The sequence below is a fragment of the Cydia strobilella genome, chromosome 7, assembly GCF_947568885.1.
Source record: "Cydia strobilella chromosome 7, ilCydStro3.1, whole genome shotgun sequence".
Taxonomy (NCBI): domain Eukaryota; kingdom Metazoa; phylum Arthropoda; class Insecta; order Lepidoptera; family Tortricidae; genus Cydia; species Cydia strobilella.
The window spans coordinates 14,989,059-15,012,033 of record NC_086047.1 but is presented as its reverse complement, the minus strand read 5'-3'; the positions used below and the strand labels follow the sequence as shown (position 1 = coordinate 15,012,033).

The 22,975-nt window shown below is 47.1% G+C and overlaps 2 protein-coding genes across 2 annotated transcripts in view; one reads left to right on the top strand and one right to left on the bottom strand.

Annotated features, from left to right (window-relative positions):
* LOC134743250 (uncharacterized) overlaps positions 1 to 22,975 on the top strand; it is a 29,128-nt gene that overhangs the window by 2,953 nt on the left and 3,200 nt on the right. Inside the window, exons 6-22 of the mRNA XM_063676659.1 lie at positions 539 to 671; positions 1,429 to 1,559; positions 2,051 to 2,254; positions 3,483 to 3,626; positions 4,183 to 4,362; positions 5,122 to 5,281; positions 5,621 to 5,755; positions 6,986 to 7,193; positions 9,104 to 9,269; positions 9,575 to 9,739; positions 10,061 to 12,032; positions 12,304 to 12,502; positions 12,784 to 12,967; positions 15,629 to 15,807; positions 16,802 to 16,995; positions 19,700 to 19,897; positions 20,254 to 21,330. Coding sequence (XP_063532729.1) covers positions 539 to 671; positions 1,429 to 1,559; positions 2,051 to 2,254; positions 3,483 to 3,626; positions 4,183 to 4,362; positions 5,122 to 5,281; positions 5,621 to 5,755; positions 6,986 to 7,193; positions 9,104 to 9,269; positions 9,575 to 9,739; positions 10,061 to 12,032; positions 12,304 to 12,502; positions 12,784 to 12,967; positions 15,629 to 15,807; positions 16,802 to 16,995; positions 19,700 to 19,897; positions 20,254 to 21,330 — 5,629 coding nt within the window. The remainder of the gene's footprint in view (positions 1 to 538; positions 672 to 1,428; positions 1,560 to 2,050; positions 2,255 to 3,482; positions 3,627 to 4,182; positions 4,363 to 5,121; positions 5,282 to 5,620; positions 5,756 to 6,985; positions 7,194 to 9,103; positions 9,270 to 9,574; positions 9,740 to 10,060; positions 12,033 to 12,303; positions 12,503 to 12,783; positions 12,968 to 15,628; positions 15,808 to 16,801; positions 16,996 to 19,699; positions 19,898 to 20,253; positions 21,331 to 22,975) is intronic.
* The window catches only part of LOC134743223 (uncharacterized), a 281,924-nt gene continuing 274,969 nt past the window's right edge, over positions 16,021 to 22,975 (bottom strand). Inside the window, exon 2 of the mRNA XM_063676625.1 lies at positions 16,021 to 16,034. The gene's annotated coding sequence lies outside the window, so the exon portion shown is untranslated. The remainder of the gene's footprint in view (positions 16,035 to 22,975) is intronic.

Below are 22,975 nucleotides of genomic sequence, written 5' to 3'. Positions count from 1 at the left end.
AATTTACCAATACAATCTCTCTGGCGTTGCGAGTGTCCATGGGCGACGGTAATCGCTTGCCATCAGGCGATTCGTCAGCTTGTTTCCTTCCGTCCTCAGTATCAAAAAAAGCTTTAACCCTCCATTTTTACTTCATGCTTTTAATTTTAAACCGGTACTGTGTAAGTACTGTAAGTAGGTACACAAGATTTGTTAAAAGGGAACTACCTAATGTTAATGAACGCCACTTATATCTTTGTGTGGGATAATTCAACTAACAAGTAATAGTAATATTGTTTAGCGGTAGAGTGGTAGACTCAATAAGAAATGGCGAGACGACCTTAGACGCATTTCTCAATGACTCGCCAGAAATCGGCCCAATTCGGGAGGATTCAGAAAGATTACGGTTTAACACATTCAGTGCCAGCGCTACGCGCTACGAGCATAGCCGATATCACAGGAAAAATCGTATGTAGCGAAAAGAGCCTACGAACAGAGAACCCGCCTAGCGGGTCGCTAGCAGTGAATGTGTTAACTAAACTTGTACCTTATGTTGCAGGTGGTAGAGATCGTGGACAGCAGCAGTGGAGAGGAGTCTTCGTCGTCGGGGTCCGATTCAGATGATTGCATAATGCTGTCCGACTCAGAGGCCCCGAAGAGCCCGGAGGTTGAGGAAGATCCTCATAATTCTGGTAAATATTTTTTACTAGCGACCCGCCCCGGCTGCGCACGCGTAAACCTTAACATATTATGCACATAAACCTTCCTCTTGAAACACTATTAAAAAAAAAACGCATCAAAATCCGTTGCGTAGTTTTAAAGATCTAAGCATACATAGGGACAGACAGACAGCGGAAAGCGACTTTGTTTCCTACTATGTAGTGATTAGAGTTCGGATTAGTCACTCACAGGTGACTAAAAATGGGTTTTAATGTAGGAACTTTTCTTCCAACTTAATAAACACCCAAGCGCTAACGTTGGACAATCCAGTTATCACAAAACATATAGCGTATATTTTACACATCCTTGTATGGCGTCTCCGTTTCAGCTGGGGCAAAAATGCTTGCGTAAATCTTTCGGGGTGTTCTCCACAGGTCGCATTTCTCAACTGATTCTCGTAAAACGTTTGATAATTATATGGAATTTTTATGTTGATTAGCCGAGTCCACACAGAGCGAGCATATACGCGCGAGGCAATTTCCTCGCGTACAAAACGGCCAGTGTAGACGTGCCTCTGCCGAGGCACGCGTGTTGTATCCGACATTTTTAGACATTCCTCGCGCGCGCCCTTCGGCCGAGGCACGTCTACGCTGGCCGTTTTGTGCGCGAGGAAATTGCCTCGCGCGTATGCTCGCTCTGTGTGGACCCGGCTATTGAGTTTTAAGCTATGCAAAGACAAACTCTTATTAATTTGTCTACGGCTTTTATAAAGTAATCTTTATTTTTCAGGTCTCCACGTAAATGACGCCTACAACACGCCAGACGAACAAGGCCGAGTACTCATTAATCTTGGACATCCCGAAAATGAAGAAGACATCTTTTTAGCCCCTCAGATTGCACGCATTATAAAACCCCATCAGGTACTACTTTTTTTATGATGGAAAAATTGTAAAGACGATGCCAGATACCTATCTACCCAGTAATGGATTCTTTTGAGTTTCACCCAATGAAAAACCAGATTCAGACGCCACAACGTCAATCAAATTGGCTCCTTATTTTTTTGACATAGTTATTACATCGCATCACTATAGTCTTTTATTTTATAGTTCAATTTAAGCCTACCTAATTATACACCAGAGCAGCATTTAAAAACTAATACAACTATACAACTTAATTTGGAGTTAGAATGGACTATCTCCTAATCGTGTATAAAACGTAATCTGTCTGTCTCTGTTCACACTCGTCGAGAGACCCCGAGATGGACCTTTCTCGTCTCGTCTTGCGCTTCTCCGACTGGGTCGGTTTTTTGCCGAGACTCCCGGCGCGGCGAAAGGTTCTCGACGAGGCATACCTACTAAAATCATGGTGTAAAAATTCCTAAACCTTGATAGATAACTCACTCAATTTTCAGATCGGCGGCGTCAGATTCTTATTCGACAACATAATCGAGTCTGTTGAAAGATTTTCAACATCTACTGGCTTCGGGTGTATCCTGGCACACTCCATGGGCCTTGGGAAGACTCTGCAAATTGTGTGCTTCTGCGATATATTCCTGAGGCACACCAGCTCCAAGACTGTGCTGTGTATCATGCCTATCAATACTTTGCAAAATTGGGTAAGTGCTTTTTAAATAGTTAAATCACCACGTTTCTTTATACTACCCGCTCATGCAGAAATATGATCAGCATTCATTGCTGACTGCTACTTCTACGTTCTTGTCTTATTGCCGAGTTGAATTACTTTCATAGACATTCATTTCACCATATTGTTTGAAGAAATCACCAACATATTACTCGTTCCACACAAAGTTTTAGAACCAGTAGTTTCGGAGATAAGGGGTGGGGAGGTGGGGGGAGGGGTAATTTTTATGTAATTTTATTAAATAACTTCTAAACTATTTATTTTATAATTACAAAAAAAATTAGATTCTCACAACGAGCTCTTTTATTTGATATGTAACACAATATAGTAAAACTTTATTTTTTAATTTTCTCATATCCCCCCAAAAGTGGCCCCCATGTTTAAAATTCATTTGTTTACGTTACATGTCCGTGTTTGGGTCACAAACTTACATATGTGTACCAAATTTCAACTTAATTGGTTCAGTAGTTTTGGAGAAAATAGGCTGTGACAGATGGACAGACAGACCTTTTCCTTTTGATGTACGGAACCCTAAAAAGAGTATTTGCGGCGCTTTATTGTTTGGGCTTGGTCAGCGGCAGTCCCAGGTTTTCGAGCAGAACCCTCCACGTGGGACGTATCTAAGAAGCTCGAAAGGCATAAACGATACTATCGAGCACTATTAATAAATAGTACATTATGATACAAGTGTGCTAAGTTGGTCATTACACACGAGGCGATATTGTGCGTAAGCGAGCGCGCAATAAGAAAGCCGATGTGTGTAATGACCAATGCACACGCGTTTCATACGACGTTTTTCAACACACTTGCGAGAAAAAAAAGAAACTTTCATGTTAATCAAATTTTAATAGTTAAAACAGTTAGTATTGTGTGTTTCATCTGTCATACTCGTACTGCCGGCCGCCCCTCGCCCCGGCCGCGGGCGGCGCGGCGGGCGGGCCGGCGGGCCGCGCACCGCGCAGGCGCGAGGAGCGCGCCGGTGCCCGCCAATCCGACCAATTAAAAAAGGCTCCCTTTCCATGCATATTATTAGCAATCAGTTAGCTTCTTAACTCAGTCGGATAATATAATGAAAAAGCACGAGTGGAATAATACACTGAAAGAGCACGCGTGTTTAATATCTAGGATTATGAGCCAAAAATCGGTGGAATAAAAACGTCGTTTTGAGCAAGTGTGTTGAAAAACATATTATGTGTTGTCAGGTGGCGGAATTCAATATGTGGCTACCCTTGGACGCGGCCACGAGTCCGCTGGCGGCGCACGGCGAGGTGCGCGCGCGCAGCTTCCCCATCTACGTGCTCAACGACAGCCACAAGACCCTGCAGATGCGCGCCAAAGTTGTCAAGGTCACTAAATAAACAATCTTCTTGCGATTGCAATGCGTACTTTATCAATGGTGGCTCTAAATAACATAAAGCAATAGAATTCAAAACTGATGGATACATTCGTAATGTTCCCCAGTAGGATGGTATTCCATCTGTCCAATGTGTATTTGCATCTCACATTTTGCTTAATGAGAGAGAGACGCAATGCACATTAGATAAAAAAACTGTACAAAAGGAATACCACCCTTATGGTTGAATTGTTAAAAAGTTGGAACAGTGCCCGAACAAATTGTTTTACCCCCGAATTTCCTCACGACAAGACTTCTATTTTTTACCCCCGGCGGAATGGAGACGGTATATGACTTTAGGGTGGGAGGCTGTTTAATTGTTTGTGTGTTTTTGCATACAAATCAATGTTTCAAAATATTCCCAAAACAAAACCGATTTATTTGCGGTTTTCTGTAAAGCATTTGTAATACACCAGGGTTGGTTCTTAGGTTTTGTACTCGACAGATGATGATGTTATAATTTTCACTATAGAATTATGAATAATTCAACGTTGCTTGTTTCAAACTAGGAATGGACAACGGCCGGTGGCGTCCTCATGATTGGCTACGAGCTGTACCGCCTGCTCAGCATGAAGAAGGACAAGAAGCCTCGTAAGAAAAAGAAAGCCGAGCTCAAGGCCGAAGAGAAAGAGAGGGAAGAACGAGAGAAGAACAAGGATAAACCGGACACACTCAACGAGGATACTCAGGTTAGGTTCTTATATGTAAGGTTTGCTGAACTAGAACTGGTGTTGTGGACGCGAGGCTGAAGGACCAGCCGTAAACGCAGTCCGAAAATAATGGGACTATGGCTGTGAATGACTAGATGGACTTATGTGGCCGACCGTACTTGCTCGGTGTAACTCCGTGGTTTTGGGGCGGCCGCCGTGATAGGTTCGTGTCTTCTGTTTTCCTCTCTCCTTCACATTCAAAATTATCACTCTCTTAAAAGTATAATTATTTCACGAAGACCAAAAATGCGTGTTTTATTTTGATATATTCAAATTATTCTGATTTTCTTTATTGCGTTTAAGTAGGTCGGCAAAAAGGCGGGTGATATGAAAATGAGGTCGAATATGATTATGAAAGAAAGAGTGAGCGAGATGGATGAATGTGAATGACAATGAATGAAAAGGGGCGCGAACAGGTGTCCTCATGATTGGCTACGAGCTGTAACGCCTGCTCAGCATGAAAAAGGACTATTCACTGCATCTTTACATAACTTTTGATCGCGTCACTGTCACGTGAATATAAAAATGTAGACATCACTTGAGCCAACTGAATTATCAAGCTCAACAATCAACATTGAAGTAATAATACTACGAGATTGATTAGTCTTTGACTCACACTTTGACGTTTGTATTGGTTTGATAAACCACATTTTGACGATCAGGGAAGTTCTAAGTTTTATCTAAAGTGTATATGTTGAAGCATTTTGGCGTGCAATAATACACAGGCATTTTTTCTAGGGCTCCGACGCTACGTTCCAATCGAAGCTCTCCGACGACTCTAAGCTGGAGGACGGCGAGCCGGCGTGCAAGCTCGAGGCTGAAATTAGAGAAGAGATGAAGAAGGAAGAAAAGAAGAGTGAGGACGCTCCTACTGACGAGGATAAGAAACTGTTGGACGGTTAGTCTTTACTTTTCTAGGGCTCCGATGCTTTCCACTCAAAGTTGTCCGACGACTCTAAACTGGAGGACGGCGAGGCGGCATGCAAGCTCGAGGCCGAAATTAGAAGAGATGAAGAAGAAAAATATCACGTAGCATTTGAAATATTTCTTTGATATTGTAGAATGGTATTTAAGTAAGGACTGAGTTATCAGATCACCACAATGAAATGGAAAAATATACATAAACAACCGAGATACCAAAATTGAATACCGATTAGTTTGTATGAGAAATATATTGGTATTCGATCCCTGATTTAATGCTAAAAGCATTTATTTGTTTCTTTTGGTTTCGTTTCAGAAATGTATGAAGCGCTAGTGAAACCCGGGCCGGACTTGGTAATTTGCGACGAGGGTCACAGGATCAAGAATTCTCACTCTAACATATCATACGCCTTGAAACAAATGAGGACCAAACGTCGAGTCGTTCTTACTGGTAAGACACCTATTACCAGGCGTGGCTCACTTCGTCGCATCGCTACAAGTACATGCGGCCCACACCAATTTTGGTGTCTAGCATTAGTAGTTGCTATGCACCGCTACGGAACGGACGCCTGCTCGCGCTTGCGCCACCTAGCGGTCATATCTGTCTTAATAGATGCGTTTTGTTAGAGTGAATCTTCTGTGTGTGTGTATTATTTATTCTGTGCTATTACTAGTTTTGTTCTACTGGGTATTTTCCGCAAATCGATGGCCATTGAAAGGCAGAAAGAAAAGACATTTACTGTAAAAACCTTCTACAAACAGCGCCACTTCAGTTACAAAAAAAGAACTTACTCACTAAACACTTAAAGCTAGGTACATGGTAGTTATAGAAAAAGGAGTAAGGTAAGGGGTAAGGAATTACAACATAAATTTTGGCGCTGCTATAGTGGCTACAAAAGGACGCCACTCAGCATATGCTCTGGTATAAATAAATACCACAGCGCTGGTTTTCTGTGGTACCCCGGGCCGGAGGGTAGCTTAGAACTATTTGGGATAAATATAAAAATACAGATAATATAAATACTTACTATAAAGATACAGATAGTGCATTTTTCCACGAAACCTGGCAAAGCTATCAAGTTGCTGACATCTTCCTTTAGGGCACGGAGTCCTGTTACGTTTAAGGACCATTATACTGTATGAAGTCATTACTGTAGGATGACTGATGGACGAGATAGAAAAATGTGAATAAACTTTCACGTTCTCTTCATAGTAAATGCATGGAAAAAGGTTTTTTTTAATTTGTGGCTTTTAAGTACACCCTAAGTTTACGCATAGGAAACTATTGATTGACATAAAAAACTAGCATGTGAAAAACAAAAGATTTCATTTTCATACATACTGTATGGGAAAAAATTTCCTCGATTTGTGGCTTTTCTAGCCGTATTTTTTTTTTTGGTCCCCATACAAAATTTTGATCCTGGAAAGGAATAGGATCGATTGGCATAAAAAAAAGTTTGCCAAAAATTCCCTGTTTCTCGCACCCTGTATGTTTTTTCCAAAATCTGTAAACGCCAATCTTCATTAATTAGAACTCGAGGGAAGGTTTTCTAAGACTATTTTCGCGTAGCAGCACGGGATCTGGTAGCTGCCCTCACTGACCCACTAAGAAAAGCCACCCTGTATAAGCTTCAAATGCCTTTGACTCTTAAAATACATAATACATGTTCTAATTCAACAGGCTACCCACTTCAAAACAACCTACTAGAATACTGGTGCATGGTGGACTTCGTTCGTCCGAACTACCTCGGCAGCAAGACGGAGTTCTGCAACATGTTCGAGCGGCCCATCCAGAACGGGCAGTGCATCGACTCCACGCCGCAGGACATTCGGCTCATGCGCTACCGGGCGCACGTGCTGCACTCGCTGCTCGTCGGCTTCGTGCAGAGGTAACCGACATTCAAGCCGCAGGACATTCGGCTCATGCGCTACCGGGCGCACGTGCTGCACTCGCTGCTCGTCGGCTTCGTGCAGAGGTAACCGACATTCAAGCCGCAGGACATTCGGCTCATGCGCTACCGGGCGCACGTGCTGCACTCGCTGCTCGTCGGCTTCGTGCAGAGGTAACCGACATTCAAGCCGCAGGACATTCGGCTCATGCGCTACCGGGCGCACGTGCTGCACTCGCTGCTCGTCGGCTTCGTGCAGAGGTAACCCACATTCAAGCCGCAGGACATTCGGCTCATGCGCTACCGGGCGCACGTGCTGCACTCGCTCCTCGTCGGCTTCGTGCAGAGGTAACCGACATTCAAGCCGCAGGACATTCGGCTCATGCGCTACCGGGCGCACGTGCTGCACTCGCTCCTCGTCGGCTTCGTGCAGAGGTAACCGACATTCAAGCCGCTGGACATTCGGCTCATGCGCTACCGGGCGCACGTGCTGCACTCGCTCCTCGTCGGCTTCGTGCAGAGGTAACCGACATTCAAGCCGCAGGACATTCGGCTCATGCGCTACCGGGCGCACGTGCTGCACTCGCTGCTCGTCGGCTTCGTGCAGAGGTAACCGACATTCAAGCCGCAGGACATTCGGCTCATGCGCTACCGGGCGCACGTGCTGCACTCGCTCCTCGTCGGCTTCGTGCAGAGGTAACCGACATTCAAGCCGCAGGACATTCGGCTCATGCGCTACCGGGCGCACGTGCTGCACTCGCTGCTCGTCGGCTTCGTGCAGAGGTAACCGACATTCAAGCCGCTGGACATTCGGCTCATGCGCTACCGGGCGCACGTGCTGCACTCGCTCCTCGTCGGCTTCGTGCAGAGGTAACCGACATTCAAGCCGCAGGACATTCGGCTCATGCGCTACCGGGCGCACGTGCTGCACTCGCTGCTCGTCGGCTTCGTGCAGAGGTAACCGACATTCAAGCCGCTGGACATTCGGCTCATGCGCTACCGGGCGCACGTGCTGCACTCGCTCCTCGTCGGCTTCGTGCAGAGGTAACCGACATTCAAGCCGCAGGACATTCGGCTCATGCGCTACCGGGCGCACGTGCTGCACTCGCTCCTCGTCGGCTTCGTGCAGAGGTAACCGACATTCAAGCCGCAGGACATTCGGCTCATGCGCTACCGGGCGCACGTGCTGCACTCGCTGCTCGTCGGCTTCGTGCAGAGGTAACCCACATTCAAGCCGCAGGACATTCGGCTCATGCGCTACCGGGCGCACGTGCTGCACTCGCTCCTCGTCGGCTTCGTGCAGAGGTAACCGACATTCAAGCCGCAGGACATTCGGCTCATGCGCTACCGGGCGCACGTGCTGCACTCGCTCCTCGTCGGCTTCGTGCAGAGGTAACCGACATTCAAGCCGCAGGACATTCGGCTCATGCGCTACCGGGCGCACGTGCTGCACTCGCTGCTCGTCGGCTTCGTGCAGAGGTAACCGGCATTCAAATAAAACTTTATTTGACGCTTACATTACCGGAGCTGACAACGTATTACACGTGGCCTTTCCGCAACTGATTTGGTAAGAAAACGAAATAGTTTTCGATCGCAGACTTGTCCCGATTCTGTACTGGTCAACTCCTTTAAAACTGCCAAATCATGATTATATTTTCTTAAACATGTGCTAAAATATAGGCCTTATATTCTTTAATTAGACATGCTTCATATAAACTTGTCTGCCTATGACTGGTTATTAATGAATTTATTGATTTTAGGTGGTATTTGTGCGCACTTCTTAGCAAGTACTCTGTACATACCTCAGCTGGAATAGGAATTGCCATCCTTGTATGCATTCAAAATTGATAACTGTTACTTCCGCGGCCTGCTTCGCACAGTTCTTAATAATTGTATAATTTTTTCTGCAGGCGATCGCACGCAGTGCTTCAATCGACGCTGCCCCAGAAGGAAGAATACGTATTATTGGTGCGCATGACGCCGTTGCAAAGGAAACTGTACGATCGTTTCATGAACGAGGTCGTTCGCTCCACGTCTGTGCCAAACCCTTTGAAGGCGTTCGCTATTTGCTGCAAGGTATGTGTAACTCTAGTTACTTTAGTATTGCGTTTATAATTATTTCTTTTACTTTATTCGGTTTTTGGCTTCCTTTAGGACGATTGACACGGGAAAACCTAAAACCCCGCGTTGTAGTCAATACGCTGCAACATCATGAATAGTTTTCTTCTAAATGTACAACTCAACTGAAGAGTTGTAAGTCTAATTTTAAGGTTGATTTTTTTATGTAACACGTTTATAAAACTCCCGTTGTATGAGTTGTAAAATATATCTTTTCTAAATCAGTGATTAATATTTTGTTGAATGTGTAATATTTTATCCAGATCTGGAACCACCCCGACGTCCTGTACAACTTCCTGAAGAAGAGGAGCGAAGCCAACGCCGCCATCGAAGAAGACCTAGACCTAGAAGAGCTAGGAGGCGTCACCAAGGCGGGACGGGCGAAGAACAGCAAGAACCCGCCTGGCAGGAGACCTGGCAGGCCTAAGGTGAGGACTTACTGCTGCACTGTAACTCACTGTGTGTCGATACTGTTAGAAGAGAAGAAGTTACAAATTCCCGTTATAGCTGGCCAGATTCAGCGAATTAGCTAGGTTAAATACGCAAAACTCAACATGGATGCCCTTACAAAAATGGTCCCATGTGTCACATGAGATTTCATCTAAAATTAGCTTGTTTGTGTTGACAAACGCGATAAGATAGCGAGAGAACCACAGTTAACATCTTGTCACTTGGAACCCATTGCTAAAGCACCCTCTGTAGTTAGCATTTGGTATTTTAACCCATTTAACTCAAATATTTGTTCACAGGGTGCCCCGAAGAAACCAGCTGCGACAATACCTCCGAACACCACCACCGGCCCCGCGCCGCCGCGCCCTGACGCACCCTACGGGAACCCCCCCTACCCCCCACAACCCTACCGACCCGACGAACCTGGCTCCTACCCTTACAACTACCCGAACCAGCCGCCTGGCTACTACCCACCCAACCAACAGCCTTACAACCCAAACTACCCAAGCAACTACTACCCGCAGCAGCCCTACGACAACAACTACCCCAACCAGTACCCCCAAAATAACCCAGACATAAACAACCAAGGATACAACCAGAACTACTGGAGCAACGGCAACTACTACAACAACCCTGGCTACTATAATAATCCCCAATACCCTAACAATGCCCCACCACAAAACTACTCAGGAAACCCACCTGACTTCAACAATCAGCAATATCCGCCTAACTACAACCCGTCGTCGAATGACCAGCAACCTTATCCTGGTAACGCGCTACAAACTTATCAAAACAATCAGGAACAACCAGGGACCAGCTACGGGAACCAACCCAGACCGCCGTATCAAGGGTCTTACCAGAATGCGCCAGGATTCCCGGAGTATCCTAACGGCCCACCGGGATCTTCGTATCCCAACAACCAAGCGCCCCCGGAAGCTTCGTTTCCTAATAATCAACCTCCAACGGGACCTTATCCCAATAATCAACAACCGCCGGGATCTTCTTACCCTAATAATCAAGCACCACCTGGACCTTACCCTAATAATCAACCGCCACCTGGGTCTTACTCTAATAATCAGCCTCCACCATCCTCATACCCTCCCAACCAACCTCCACCAAGCTACCACAACCAGCCTTACCCACCGCCATATGCAAACAACCAGGCTCCTTACAACTACCCTGCCTATCCGAATAACATGCCGCCTAAAGAAGAACCACTAATCAAATCTGAACCGAGTAACTTCCCAACCAATGACGTTAAGCCAAACGTTGGTCCCGCGCCAAACGGCGGCTTCCAACAAAGTCAGTTCGACAATACATCACCTTATTTGGGGTACAATAGTGGATCTAACCAAGGAAACCAAAAGATTAAGAATGAACCTAATCTTGGATTCCAACCTGGTGAAGTCAAAAACGAAATAGGTCCAAATGCACTGCCTTACGGGAATCCAGGTTATAATTATAACCAAACTAACATGCCAGGTTTTCCAAACCAAGGAGATAATAGTACAAATGGGAATTACCCGTTCCCGTCCTACCTTGAAACGAAGCCGCCACTCGGAAGCAATAGCTCCGGCAGTCCGCTCACATCTTGGCCTTTAGAATCAATCAAAACCGAAGTCGATAAACTCAAAGCTGAGGAAAAAACTGAAACGAAATCCGAATCTGACGGTGAAGTCAAAATCGCCGATTTAGACACCAAGATGATTGTCAAAGATGAAGGGAAAAAGACTAAAGAAATATCCAGTCTTGCAAAAGACAATACAAAGAAACCTCAAGACAAAAAGGAGAAAACGAGGAAGTCTAAAAGTGATGCTTCTGAATCTGAAGATGAGGGTAAAAAATCTAAACAGAAAGGAAAAGGCAAGGAGAGCAAGAAATCTGACAAACCGAAGCCAAGGGGTCGACCTAGACTTGCCAAAGGAAGGAAAGACAGAAAAACTTCTAAAGAGAAAGATGATTCCGAGTCTGAGGATAGTGAAAAAGAAGAAAAATTAAACAGAGAAGAAGAATTAGCACTAATGAAAAAAGCAGAAGAAGTAACCTATGATTGGGCTGCTGAATTGCTAAAAGACTATATCCCTGGTATTATAGAGAATTCCTCTAAGATGGAACTTTTATTTTATTTGTTGAATGAGAGCATAAAGATGGGCGATAGAATACTGCTTTTCAGCCAGAGTTTGTTTACGTTGAACCTCATTGAAGACTTTTTAGAGAGGAATTATATTCCTGGCACAAACTGTTTGTGGGAGAGGAACACTAATTACTATCGTAAGTATTACTATTACCGTTTTTGTTGATAGGCGTATGATATTTGATTTTGAATTTAGGCGACGTTTGATTTTCAGTTCTGTTCCGACAATTAGAATCTGAAAAGTAATACATTGATGATCTTTGAATTTCATAGCATTATTTATTATTTTCCCTCATATGCTATCGAAGCACCGCTGTATTTTTATTACTTCTTCACACTTCATTACACTTTAAAAGGCTTACTAGAGACAACTGTCGAACACATTGTTCAAACTTTTCGCCCTTTCAGGTCTAGACGGCTCAACGCATGCGCTAGAGCGAGAAAAACTAATAAACGAATTCAACGCCAACCCAAATATCTACCTGTTCCTGGTTTCGACGCGCGCCGGCTCGCTAGGAATTAACCTGGTCGGCGCCAACCGCGTCATCGTGTTCGACGCGTCGTGGAACCCGTGCCACGACACGCAGGCCGTGTGCCGAGTTTATAGGTAAAAAGTAATGTTAGTGTAAGAGCACAATAATAACAATACTAGCGCTTGAAGAAGCTATCTTGGATCAGATGCCGGCTCGCTCTATAGCGTCGTTTTTACTTGATTATGAAGTACACTCTCCGAATCACTACATCTAGATCGTGAGTCAATTGCAGTCAACTAGCAGATGAGAATCTGAAAAAAAGAAAAACATACAACCGGAATAAAAGCTTGTGTCAAGAAATACAGATACCTTAGTTACCCTTAAAATTAATAGTCATAATATTTTTTTCACACAGATACGGGCAGAAGAAACCGTGCTTCGTATACCGCTTCGTCATGGACTGGTGCCTCGAAAAGAAGATCTACGACAGACAAATCAACAAGCAGGGCATGGCCGACCGCGTGGTCGACGAGTGCAATCCAGACGCCGTGCTGTCCATGAAGGAGATAACTAATCTGTGTTTCGATAATGACGAAAAGGTAAGAGTCAGTTGCTTTTTAGCTTGGTTGTGTACTACGACCGGAAAATCAACAAGCAGGGCATGGCCGACCGCGTGGTCGACGAGAGCAAACCCCGACGATACAATACGATATAATGACGAAATTAAATAAATTAGTCGCTTTCTAGCTTGGTACTACGAATACAATTCAACAAGCAGGGCATGGCCAACCGCGTGGTCGTGATGTCTATGAAGGAAATTACTAATCTGTACTTCGATTTCGATACTGATGATAAGTTCGTGATCTAAATAAATTAAAAAAAATAGTTGAAACTTAGTTACACATTGATTTTTAACATGTGTACGGTGTTCGACGCTACAGCTATATCACTTAGGTACTAAATATTTAATATATTTGTTAAAAAAAACATTAGAAATGTTAGTTACGCTTAATTAAAATGAAATGGAAATTGATTTACATCATGGTGTAATTGCTTTGCCAACTGGTATTACGTCTATCACTATACTTTATAAAACAATGTTTGTGTGTATGTATATGTTCGGGATAAACTCAAATCCCATCAAAAACATTACATGTAAAAAGATGCCAGTCTCGAAACGCAATACTTCTACTACAAAAAAGTTTAGAGATGTAATGTGATACCAAGTCGGTTATTTTAGTCAGGGGGGTGTTAAAACCGCATCAATATTAGATATCTTTAATTTTTAATACGTATAATGACTTGGCCTACACCATACCATATTCATATCCTTACCATACTCATAGCCATACCATACTCATACTGTACACATCTTTATACCTACTCACATCGTACATCTTAGAACGACTATTTGTTGGAACTGCAAAAGTAATTTTGTAATAGCATATATTCATATGGGACTACAAACTTACTTATGCAGTTCTAAATCTTTAAAACGTGACTGATATTGCAATATTTTTAGGTTTTTTATGGCTTGTTAAGCTAAAAATTACTTATGTTTAAAATTTGAAGCTTGTTGGTTGGCTAGAAGTACCTTAGAATTATGATGATCGGTGAGTGAGCGTGTCAGTGACAAAAGTAAGGAAGTTTGACGTGCAATAATTCTTAAACTACAAGTTCAAATTAAATGTTCTTGGGAATATATGTAAGCCATATCATGCCCTATATGTCACTGAAAATTCAGGGCTCTAGCTTTAGCCAGCACAAAATTACAGGACGTCGAAAATGGCCTGAATGGCTTCGAGAAAAGGATGGTACGGCCGTGCCTCTTTGTTTTGCTCGACTTGGCGGGGGCACTGCCGTGTCCCCAGATACTACTGAACGGATTTCATGCAGTTTTCACCTATCAGTAGAGTGATTTTTGAGGAAGGTTTAGGTATATAATTTGTTGAAGGTTGTGTGTAATCCGTGCGGAGCCGGGGCGGGTCGCTAGTATTTAATATACGTAATGAAAGCAAACGATTATTAAAATTAATTATTCAATTTATTTTTTAATTTCAAGTTTGTAATTTGCGCAATACAGCAAAAATAATAAAATCCAATTTATTCTTACGAAATGCCCTTGGCTTATTACTTTCTACTGTTTCATAGTACAAAATTCTATTACTGAAGATACAATAAAGGCCGACGACTTATCATCAAATTGCGTTATTGTACCGTGAAGTTTTTTCTTTATATTCGTTGATCTAAATTTGGAATTAGTCACACAGTTGGCCGTCTCTAGTTTTATTTGTATTGAAAAAAATGAGTGATTAGTCAATTGTGTGTCAAAACTTTGTTGCGTATTTGTTTAAGGTCCTTAAACAAATACGCAACAAAGTCGGGCCCTTTTAGGCTTAGAAAATGTAATAGTGAAAAATACTTAGTTGGTTGAGTCGTTATCACAATGGTCTTAAGCGCCCTTAATAGATGCTATTAGCGCTTAAGTCCTTCAAGCCAAAATCCGCATTTTTAAAAATTTCAAAAACTGGATCGACCAAAAAAACTATTTAATCATAGAATCTGATCACAAAATTTCACGAGAAGTAGTTAAGAATGGCGACCTGTAGAGGAGAACATCCGGAAACATGTCGCGCGAGTGACTAAAAACACGTGAGTGAAACCGCTAAGTTAGTTAAGAACATCCGGACATACGAAAGCAAATTGCCCGAGTTAAAAAACCGGCGAAGTGCGAGTCGGACTCGCGAACGAAGGGTTCCGTACCATTACGCAAAAAACAGTAAAAAAATCACGTTTGTTGTATAGGAGCCCCACTAGAATATTTATTTTATTCTGTTTTTAATATTTGTTGTTATAGCGGCCACAGAAATACATCATCTGTGAAAATTTCAACAGTCTAGCTATCACGGTTCATGAGATACAGCCTGGTGATAGACGGACAGACAGACAGACAGCGGAGTCTTAGTAATAGGGTCCCGTTTTTACCCTTTGGGTACGGAACCCTAAAAAGACCTTCGCTGACGCTACGATCAATTAAGAAAGGCATTAGAAATATTTTTACTTGAAAACTAGCGTAACCAAACGTTATATATGTTTTTTTTTCTAAACGAACTAATTTGATTCGTCATTCTACCTTTCGTTCAGGTGTTCAGGGTTTATTGTAGAATCTACGAGCGACTAAGATTAGGTGAAGTCTTACTTGTTAAAAGGGATAATTAGACTAAAAGAAGTACTAACAGATGTAAAACTATTTGTTGCAGGAATCCGAACCCAAAGACCTGTCAGAGCACAAAGACAAGTACCTGGACGTGCTGATGCAGGGCATTATCCAGCACCACAGCAAGCTGCTGAGCAAGGAGCCCTTCCAGCACGAGTCGCTGCTGGTCGATAGGAAGGAGAAGAAACTGTCCAGTGCCGAGAAACGATTGGCTCAGAGAGGGTGAGTAAACTATAATTATTACAGGAATCTGAACCTAAAGACCTGACAAAGACAAGTATGTGGACGTTCTGATACAAGGTATCATACAGCACCACAGCCAGCTGAGCAAGGAGCCCTTCCAGCACGAGTCGCTGCTGGTCGATAGGAAGGAGAAGAAACTGTCCAGTGCCGAGAAACGATTGGCTCAGAGAGGGTGAGTAACCTATAATTGTTACAGGAATCTGAACCTAAAGACGTGACAAAGACAAGTATGTGGACGTTCTGATACAAGGTATCATACAGCACCACAGCCAGCTGAGCAACGAGCCCTTCCAGCACGAGTCGCTGCTGGTCGATAGGAAGGAGAAGAAACTGTCCAGTGCCGAGAAACGATTGGCTCAGAGAGGGTGAGTAACCTATAATTGTTACACGAATCTGAACCTAAAGACCTGACAAAGACAAGTATGTGGACTTCTGATACAAGGTATCATACAGCACCACAGCAAGCTGAGCAAGGAGCCCTTCCAGCACGAGTCGCTGCTGGTCGATAGGACGGAGAAGAAACTGTCCAGCGCGGAGAAACCATTGGCTCGGAGAGGGTGAGTACTGGAATTATACAAATACGGATTTATTGATTTCCAGCTATCTCTCTGTTGTTGAGTATATTTATTTATTGCGTCGCCATTTTAGCTTGGACAAAAATGCTTTTGTATCTTCGGCTGCGCGGCTGTTCTCTCTTTAAGTCGCATTTCTCAATAATTTCATAATTTTCGTGAAATTTTATGAGCAGGTTCGAGAAGTATAGAGGATTGTCGTTTCTTTTTTTGCGTGGTCTAGAGCTCACAGAGCCACTAGTTTAAAAACTACGAATTGGGTGCTTTGATTTTGCTTGCGTAACGAACAACGTAATGTTGACTTGTATATGTGATAAGTGAATAAAGTACACAAAAAATTCTCATATTACTTTGGTAGATATATCCTCAACTTTAAATATTATTTATTTTGTTTCACGCAGATATGAATTAGAAAAGAAGGCAGCCCTAGCGCCCAAGCCCACGACGGCGTACAGAACGGTCCGCACGGCGGACGGCAGCGTCGTGCAGCGGCCCGTGGGCACCGTGCGGCCCATGCAGCACGGCGCGCGCTGGATCCCGGCCGACGTGTGGCGCCGGCAGGGCATGACCGCGCAGGAGATGACGCTGCCGCTGGGTAACTATCACACGCACAGACCCGTGGACCCCGGGCGGCCCATGCAGCACGGCGCGCGCTGGATCCCGGCCGACGTGTGGCGCCGGCAGGGCATGACCGCGCAGGAGATGACGCTGCCGCTGGGTAACTATCACACGCACAGACCCGTGGACCCCGGGCGGCCCATGCAGCACGGCGCGCGCTGGATCCCGGCCGACGTGTGGCGCCGGCAGGGCATGACCGCGCAGGAGATGACGCTGCCGCTGGGTAACTATCACACGCACAGACCCGTGGACCCCGGGCGGCCCATGCAGCACGGCGCGCGCTGGATCCCGGCCGACGTGTGGCGCCGGCAGGGCATGACCGCGCAGGAGATGACGCTGCCGCTGGGTAACTATCACACGCACAGACCCGTGGACCCCGGGCGGCCCATGCAGCACGGCGCGCGCTGGATCCCGGCCGACGTGTGGCGCCGGCAGGGCATGACCGCGCAGGAGATGACGCTGCCGCTGGGTAACTATCACACGCACAGACCCGTGGACCCCGGGCGGCCCATGCAGCACGGCGCGCGCTGGATCCCGGCCGACGTGTGGCGCCGGCAGGGCATGACCGCGCAGGAGATGACGCTGCCGCTGGGTAACTATCACACGCACAGACCCGTGGACCCCGGGCGGCCCATGCAGCACGGCGCGCGCTGGATCCCGGCCGACGTGTGGCGCCGGCAGGGCATGACCGCGCAGGAGATGACGCTGCCGCTGGGTAACTATCACACGCACAGACCCGTGGACCCCGGGCGGCCCATGCAGCACGGCGCGCGCTGGATCCCGGCCGACGTGTGGCGCCGGCAGGGCATGACCGCGCAGGAGATGACGCTGCCGCTGGGTAACTATCACACGCACAGACCCGTGGACCCCGGGCGGCCCATGCAGCACGGCGCGCGCTGGATCCCGGCCGACGTGTGGCGCCGGCAGGGCATGACCGCGCAGGAGATGACGCTGCCGCTGGGTAACTATCACACGCACAGACCCGTGGACCCCGGGCGGCCCATGCAGCACGGCGCGCGCTGGATCCCGGCCGACGTGTGGCGCCGGCAGGGCATGACCGCGCAGGAGATGACGCTGCCGCTGGGTAACTATCACACGCACAGACCCGTGGACCCCGGGCGGCCCATGCAGCACGGCGCGCGCTGGATCCCGGCCGACGTGTGACGCCGGCAGGGCATGACCGCGCAGGAGATGACGCTGCCGCTGGGTAACTATCACACGCACAGACCCGTGGACCCCGGGCGGCCCATGCAGCACGGCGCGCGCTGGATCCCGGCCGACGTGTGGCGCCGGCAGGGCATGACCGCGCAGGAGATGACGCTGCCGCTGGGTAACTATCACACGCACAGACCCGTGGACCCCGGGCGGCCCATGCAGCACGGCGCGCGCTGGATCCCGGCCGACGTGTGGCGCCGGCAGGGCATGACCGCGCAGGAGATGACGCTGCCGCTGGGTAACTTTCACACGCACAGACCCGTGGACCCCGGGCGGCCCATGCAGCACGGCGCGCGCTGGATCCCGGCCGACGTGTGGCGCCGGCAGGGCATGACCGCGCAGGAGATGACGCTGCCGCTGGGTAACTATCACACGCACAGACCCGTGGACCCCGGGCGGCCCATGCAGCACGGCGCGCGCTGGATCCCGGCCGACGTGTGGCGCCGGCAGGGCATGACCGCGCAGGAGATGACGCTGCCGCTGGGTAACTATCACACGCACAGACCCGTGGACCCCGGGCGGCCCATGCAGCACGGCGCGCGCTGGATCCCGGCCGACGTGTGGCGCCGGCAGGGCATGACCGCGCAGGAGATGACGCTGCCGCTGGGTAACTATCACACGCACAGACCCGTGGACCCCGGGCGGCCCATGCAGCACGGCGCGCGCTGGATCCCGGCCGACGTGTGGCGCCGGCAGGGCATGACCGCGCAGGAGATGACGCTGCCGCTGGGTAACTAACACACGCACAGACCCGTGGACCCCGGGCGGCCCATGCAGCACGGCGCGCGCTGGATCCCGGCCGACGTGTGGCGCCGGCAGGGCATGACCGCGCAGGAGATGACGCTGCCGCTGGGTAACTATCACACGCACAGACCCGTGGACCCCGGGCGGCCCATGCAGCACGGCGCGCGCTGGATCCCGGCCGACGTGTGGCGCCGGCAGGGCATGACCGCGCAGGAGATGACGCTGCCGCTGGGTAACTAACACACGCACAGACCCGTGGACCCCGGGCGGCCCATGCAGCACGGCGCGCGCTGGATCCCGGCCGACGTGTGGCGCCGGCAGGGCATGACCGCGCAGGAGATGACGCTGCCGCTGGGTAACTAACACACGCACAGACCCGTGGACCCCGGGCGGCCCATGCAGCACGGCGCGCGCTGGATCCCGGCCGACGTGTGGCGCCGGCAGGGCATGACCGCGCAGGAGATGACGCTGCCGCTGGGTAACTATCACACGCACAGACCCATTACTGATTATTGATTATTGATTTGCATTGATATTGTATTGTAGACACTATTGATATTGTATGTATGTTAATCTGTAAGGTATGTATGGGCCTCAGTTGCGAGAAAATAAATTATATTTGATTTGATTGGTGAGGCGTAACACACACACACACACACACTACAACTGATTTGTTACTATCGCCCCATAAAAAAATGTCTAACATAAAATATTTCCCTTAGATGTGGTAATACCAACCAACTCCGCTGAGAAGACTAACATCGTCCTAAAGGCCGGTCAGCGGGTCATGGTGCTCAAGTCGCCGAAGGGCATCTACATGCAGCTGGAGTCGGGCAAGATCATCGCCATTAAGACCTCGTTCAAGGGTCTGGGGCAGAAGGCGGCTGATAACAAGGATAGCAGCCCTATTGGGAAGAAAAGTGAGTTTAATGAGTGTTTATCTAATATATACAGATGCTTGGGAGGGATACCAAGGATTTTAACGACGCATTTGTGAAACCAAAGATGTGATTAAATAAAAAAACTTTTAGTAACTATCGATTTTTTTCGATGTTTTCTTGGTATCTGTCACAAAGGGCGGTCCTGATAAAAAACACTCCTGAGCAGTGAGGACTCTGTGCTTTTCTTATAGAGATATGTTGGAAGTATTTATACAAGCAGTATTGCGCTCGATTTCCGGTCGCATCACTATCAAGAATAAATTCAATTATTTGGCATTTGCTACAGAAATATTTAATATGAAGCAAAAGTTCCTAATCATTTATGTTTGTTACAGTCCTAGGCAGCCGTCCAGGCAGCATACCGGGCTCCCTAAAAAATAACTCCGCGATCACAATAACTTCCAAGAGCGGCCCCCGACCCGGCTTCCAGCGGGTCATGACCAGGCCCGCCATAATGGGCCACAACAAGATCGCCAGGCCCCTGCTGCCCGGACAGAAGATCGCCGACATCCGGAACCGGCTCGGGGACATGCGCTCGTACGGCGCCGTGCGACACCGGCTACCCCCGCACCCCGGCCGCATCCTCCGACCCAACCTCCCGGGATCACTTAGCATAACTAAAATCAGAAGGGACGCCAGAAGGTCTGATAATGAAAATAGCGACTCTAATCCCCCTACTAAGATAGACTCCGACGATGATACTCAAATCCTAGACAGCGACGACGAAGAAACGGAAAAGGCGAATAAAGCAGCTAGGGAACAAAAATCAAAGTCGCTCGCGGCACATTCTGAAGATTCAAAATCGTCCACGAGCTCTGAAACCCAAAAGAGAAGTGCCAACACTCAGGAAAAACTTTCAGACCCGATTGTTTTGACCACTGATGAGAAAATACCTTCGGAGGAGGCTCTAGAAGTCAAAAACTCCGATACCAGTGACTCCCATTTAAGCGACGATTCCAGGACGCGCGTAGATAACTCACAAACGCCCCCGATGGATAACGTCGAGAGGAAAATTAATTTATTGAAAAACTATAGGCATCAAAGACCCGGCAGTAGACCTCAAACGGAATCTAGCTTGAGTATATTAGAACGGACGGCCAGCGTGCTAAATAAGGAGGGCATGCCGGACTTCCGGAGGAACCTCGATGATATAACGCAGTCGTATTCCCCCGGCAGCGACGAAAAGCCGGGGTCCAAGTCGAAGAAGAAAAAGTCTCCCAGCAAGGAGGGTGAATCTCAGAGTCAGTTTAATTCCGGGATGTCTCATAGTGTGTCTAGTCTACTGGGGTCGCCGGCCGCGAAGCGGAGCGACCACAGCGCGGCGCCGGCCCCGGCCGACGCGGGCGTGCCGCCCCAGCAGCCCTATCCCGCACCGGGCCAGCCGCCGGAGGCGCCTTACGCGCAATATCCAGGTTAGTATTTATTACGAAACTTTACATAAGATAAGCGTCAATTTCTTGAAGTTTACGTTACTTTTCATAGAAACCAGTTTCGGTATTTCTGGCGTGATAAATATGAACTTTATAATATAAGTAATCGGGTTGCACGGGTACACGGACCTTAATTACACGTATCCTAATTACCCGTTCCGAACGGGCCACAAATCCGGTTTCGTGTAACACGAGAATGGGGCCCCGGCGACGGATACACGAAACCCGGACGCGACCGCGAGCCCTAATTGAAATCAAGATATTCAGGATAATGAAAAATATAATAAATAATTATTTAGTAGACATACAGTAAATTATTTAAAATAGTAGTATAGTAAGTATAAATTATGCATGCACTAATATCCGATAATTCTCTTATAATATTGTAGCGATATTAAGAGCCCTTATTCCCTGGAGCGTTCATCGATTTCACGAAATTACACTCAATAGATGGCGTTGACGCGCGGTACGCGAGCGCCGGCAACTATAACGCGTTTTGAACGCAGAGAAGAATAATCTTGATCGTTGTCGATTTAAATAGCAAGTAACATTATTTTTATTGTTATAGCCACTCTTTTATTTTATTTTATATGCATGGTAGTAGTAATTTCAGTTTATTATGTTAAGAAAATATACATACTTGTACCCAGAGATGACCAGGGTGCCTAGCCAAGATGCCAACCATTTAGGTACTTATAGTTTACATTAAAACCAAATCTGCAGTTGGCCTCTGAAATGGGTAATAGAAACGCGTATGTCTTTCGCTTTCCAAATGACCAGGGTGCCTAGCCAAGATGCCAACCGTTTACGCTCCGTAGCAAACGAAACGTAATTGTCTCTGTCGCACTAATATGGATAAGTGATAGCAAGAGATTACGCTATTGCCAAGATGCCAGTCGTTCGTTCCGTAGCGAACGATAGGGTAATCTCTCTATCACTTTTCCATATTAGTGCGACAGAGACGGTTGCGTTTCGTTGGCTACGGAGCGTAAACGGTTGGCATCTTGACTAGGCACCCTGGTCATCTGGAAGCGAAACACATACGGAGTGCGTTTCTATTACCCATTACAGTGGCCAGGCCAGTACCTAAACCTGGGTGCCTAGCCAAGATGCCAGTCGTTCGTTCCGCAGCGAACGATAGGGTAATCTCTCTCTATCACTCTTCCATATACGCAACCGTCTCTGTCGCAATAATATGGAAAAGTGATAGAGAGAGATTACCCTATCGTTCGCTGCGGAGCGTAAACGGTTGGCATCTTGGCTAGGCACCCTGGTCATCTGCAAAGCGAAACACAAACGGAACGCGTTTCTATTACCCATTACAGTGGCCAGCTATAGATTTGGTTTTAATGTAAAGTGTAAATTATAGGTACCTAAACCTGGGTGCCTAGCCAAGATGCCAGTCGAACGATAGGGTAATCTCTCTCTATCACTCTTCCATATTAGTGCGACAGAGACGGTTGCGTTTCGTTCGCTGCGGAGCGGAAACTTGGTCATCTGGAAAGGGAAAGACATACGGAACCCGTTTCTACTACCCATTCAGAGGCCAGCTACAGATTTGGTTTTAATGTAAACTATAGGTACCTAAACGGTTGGCATCTTGGCTAGGCACCCTGAGCAGACCCGA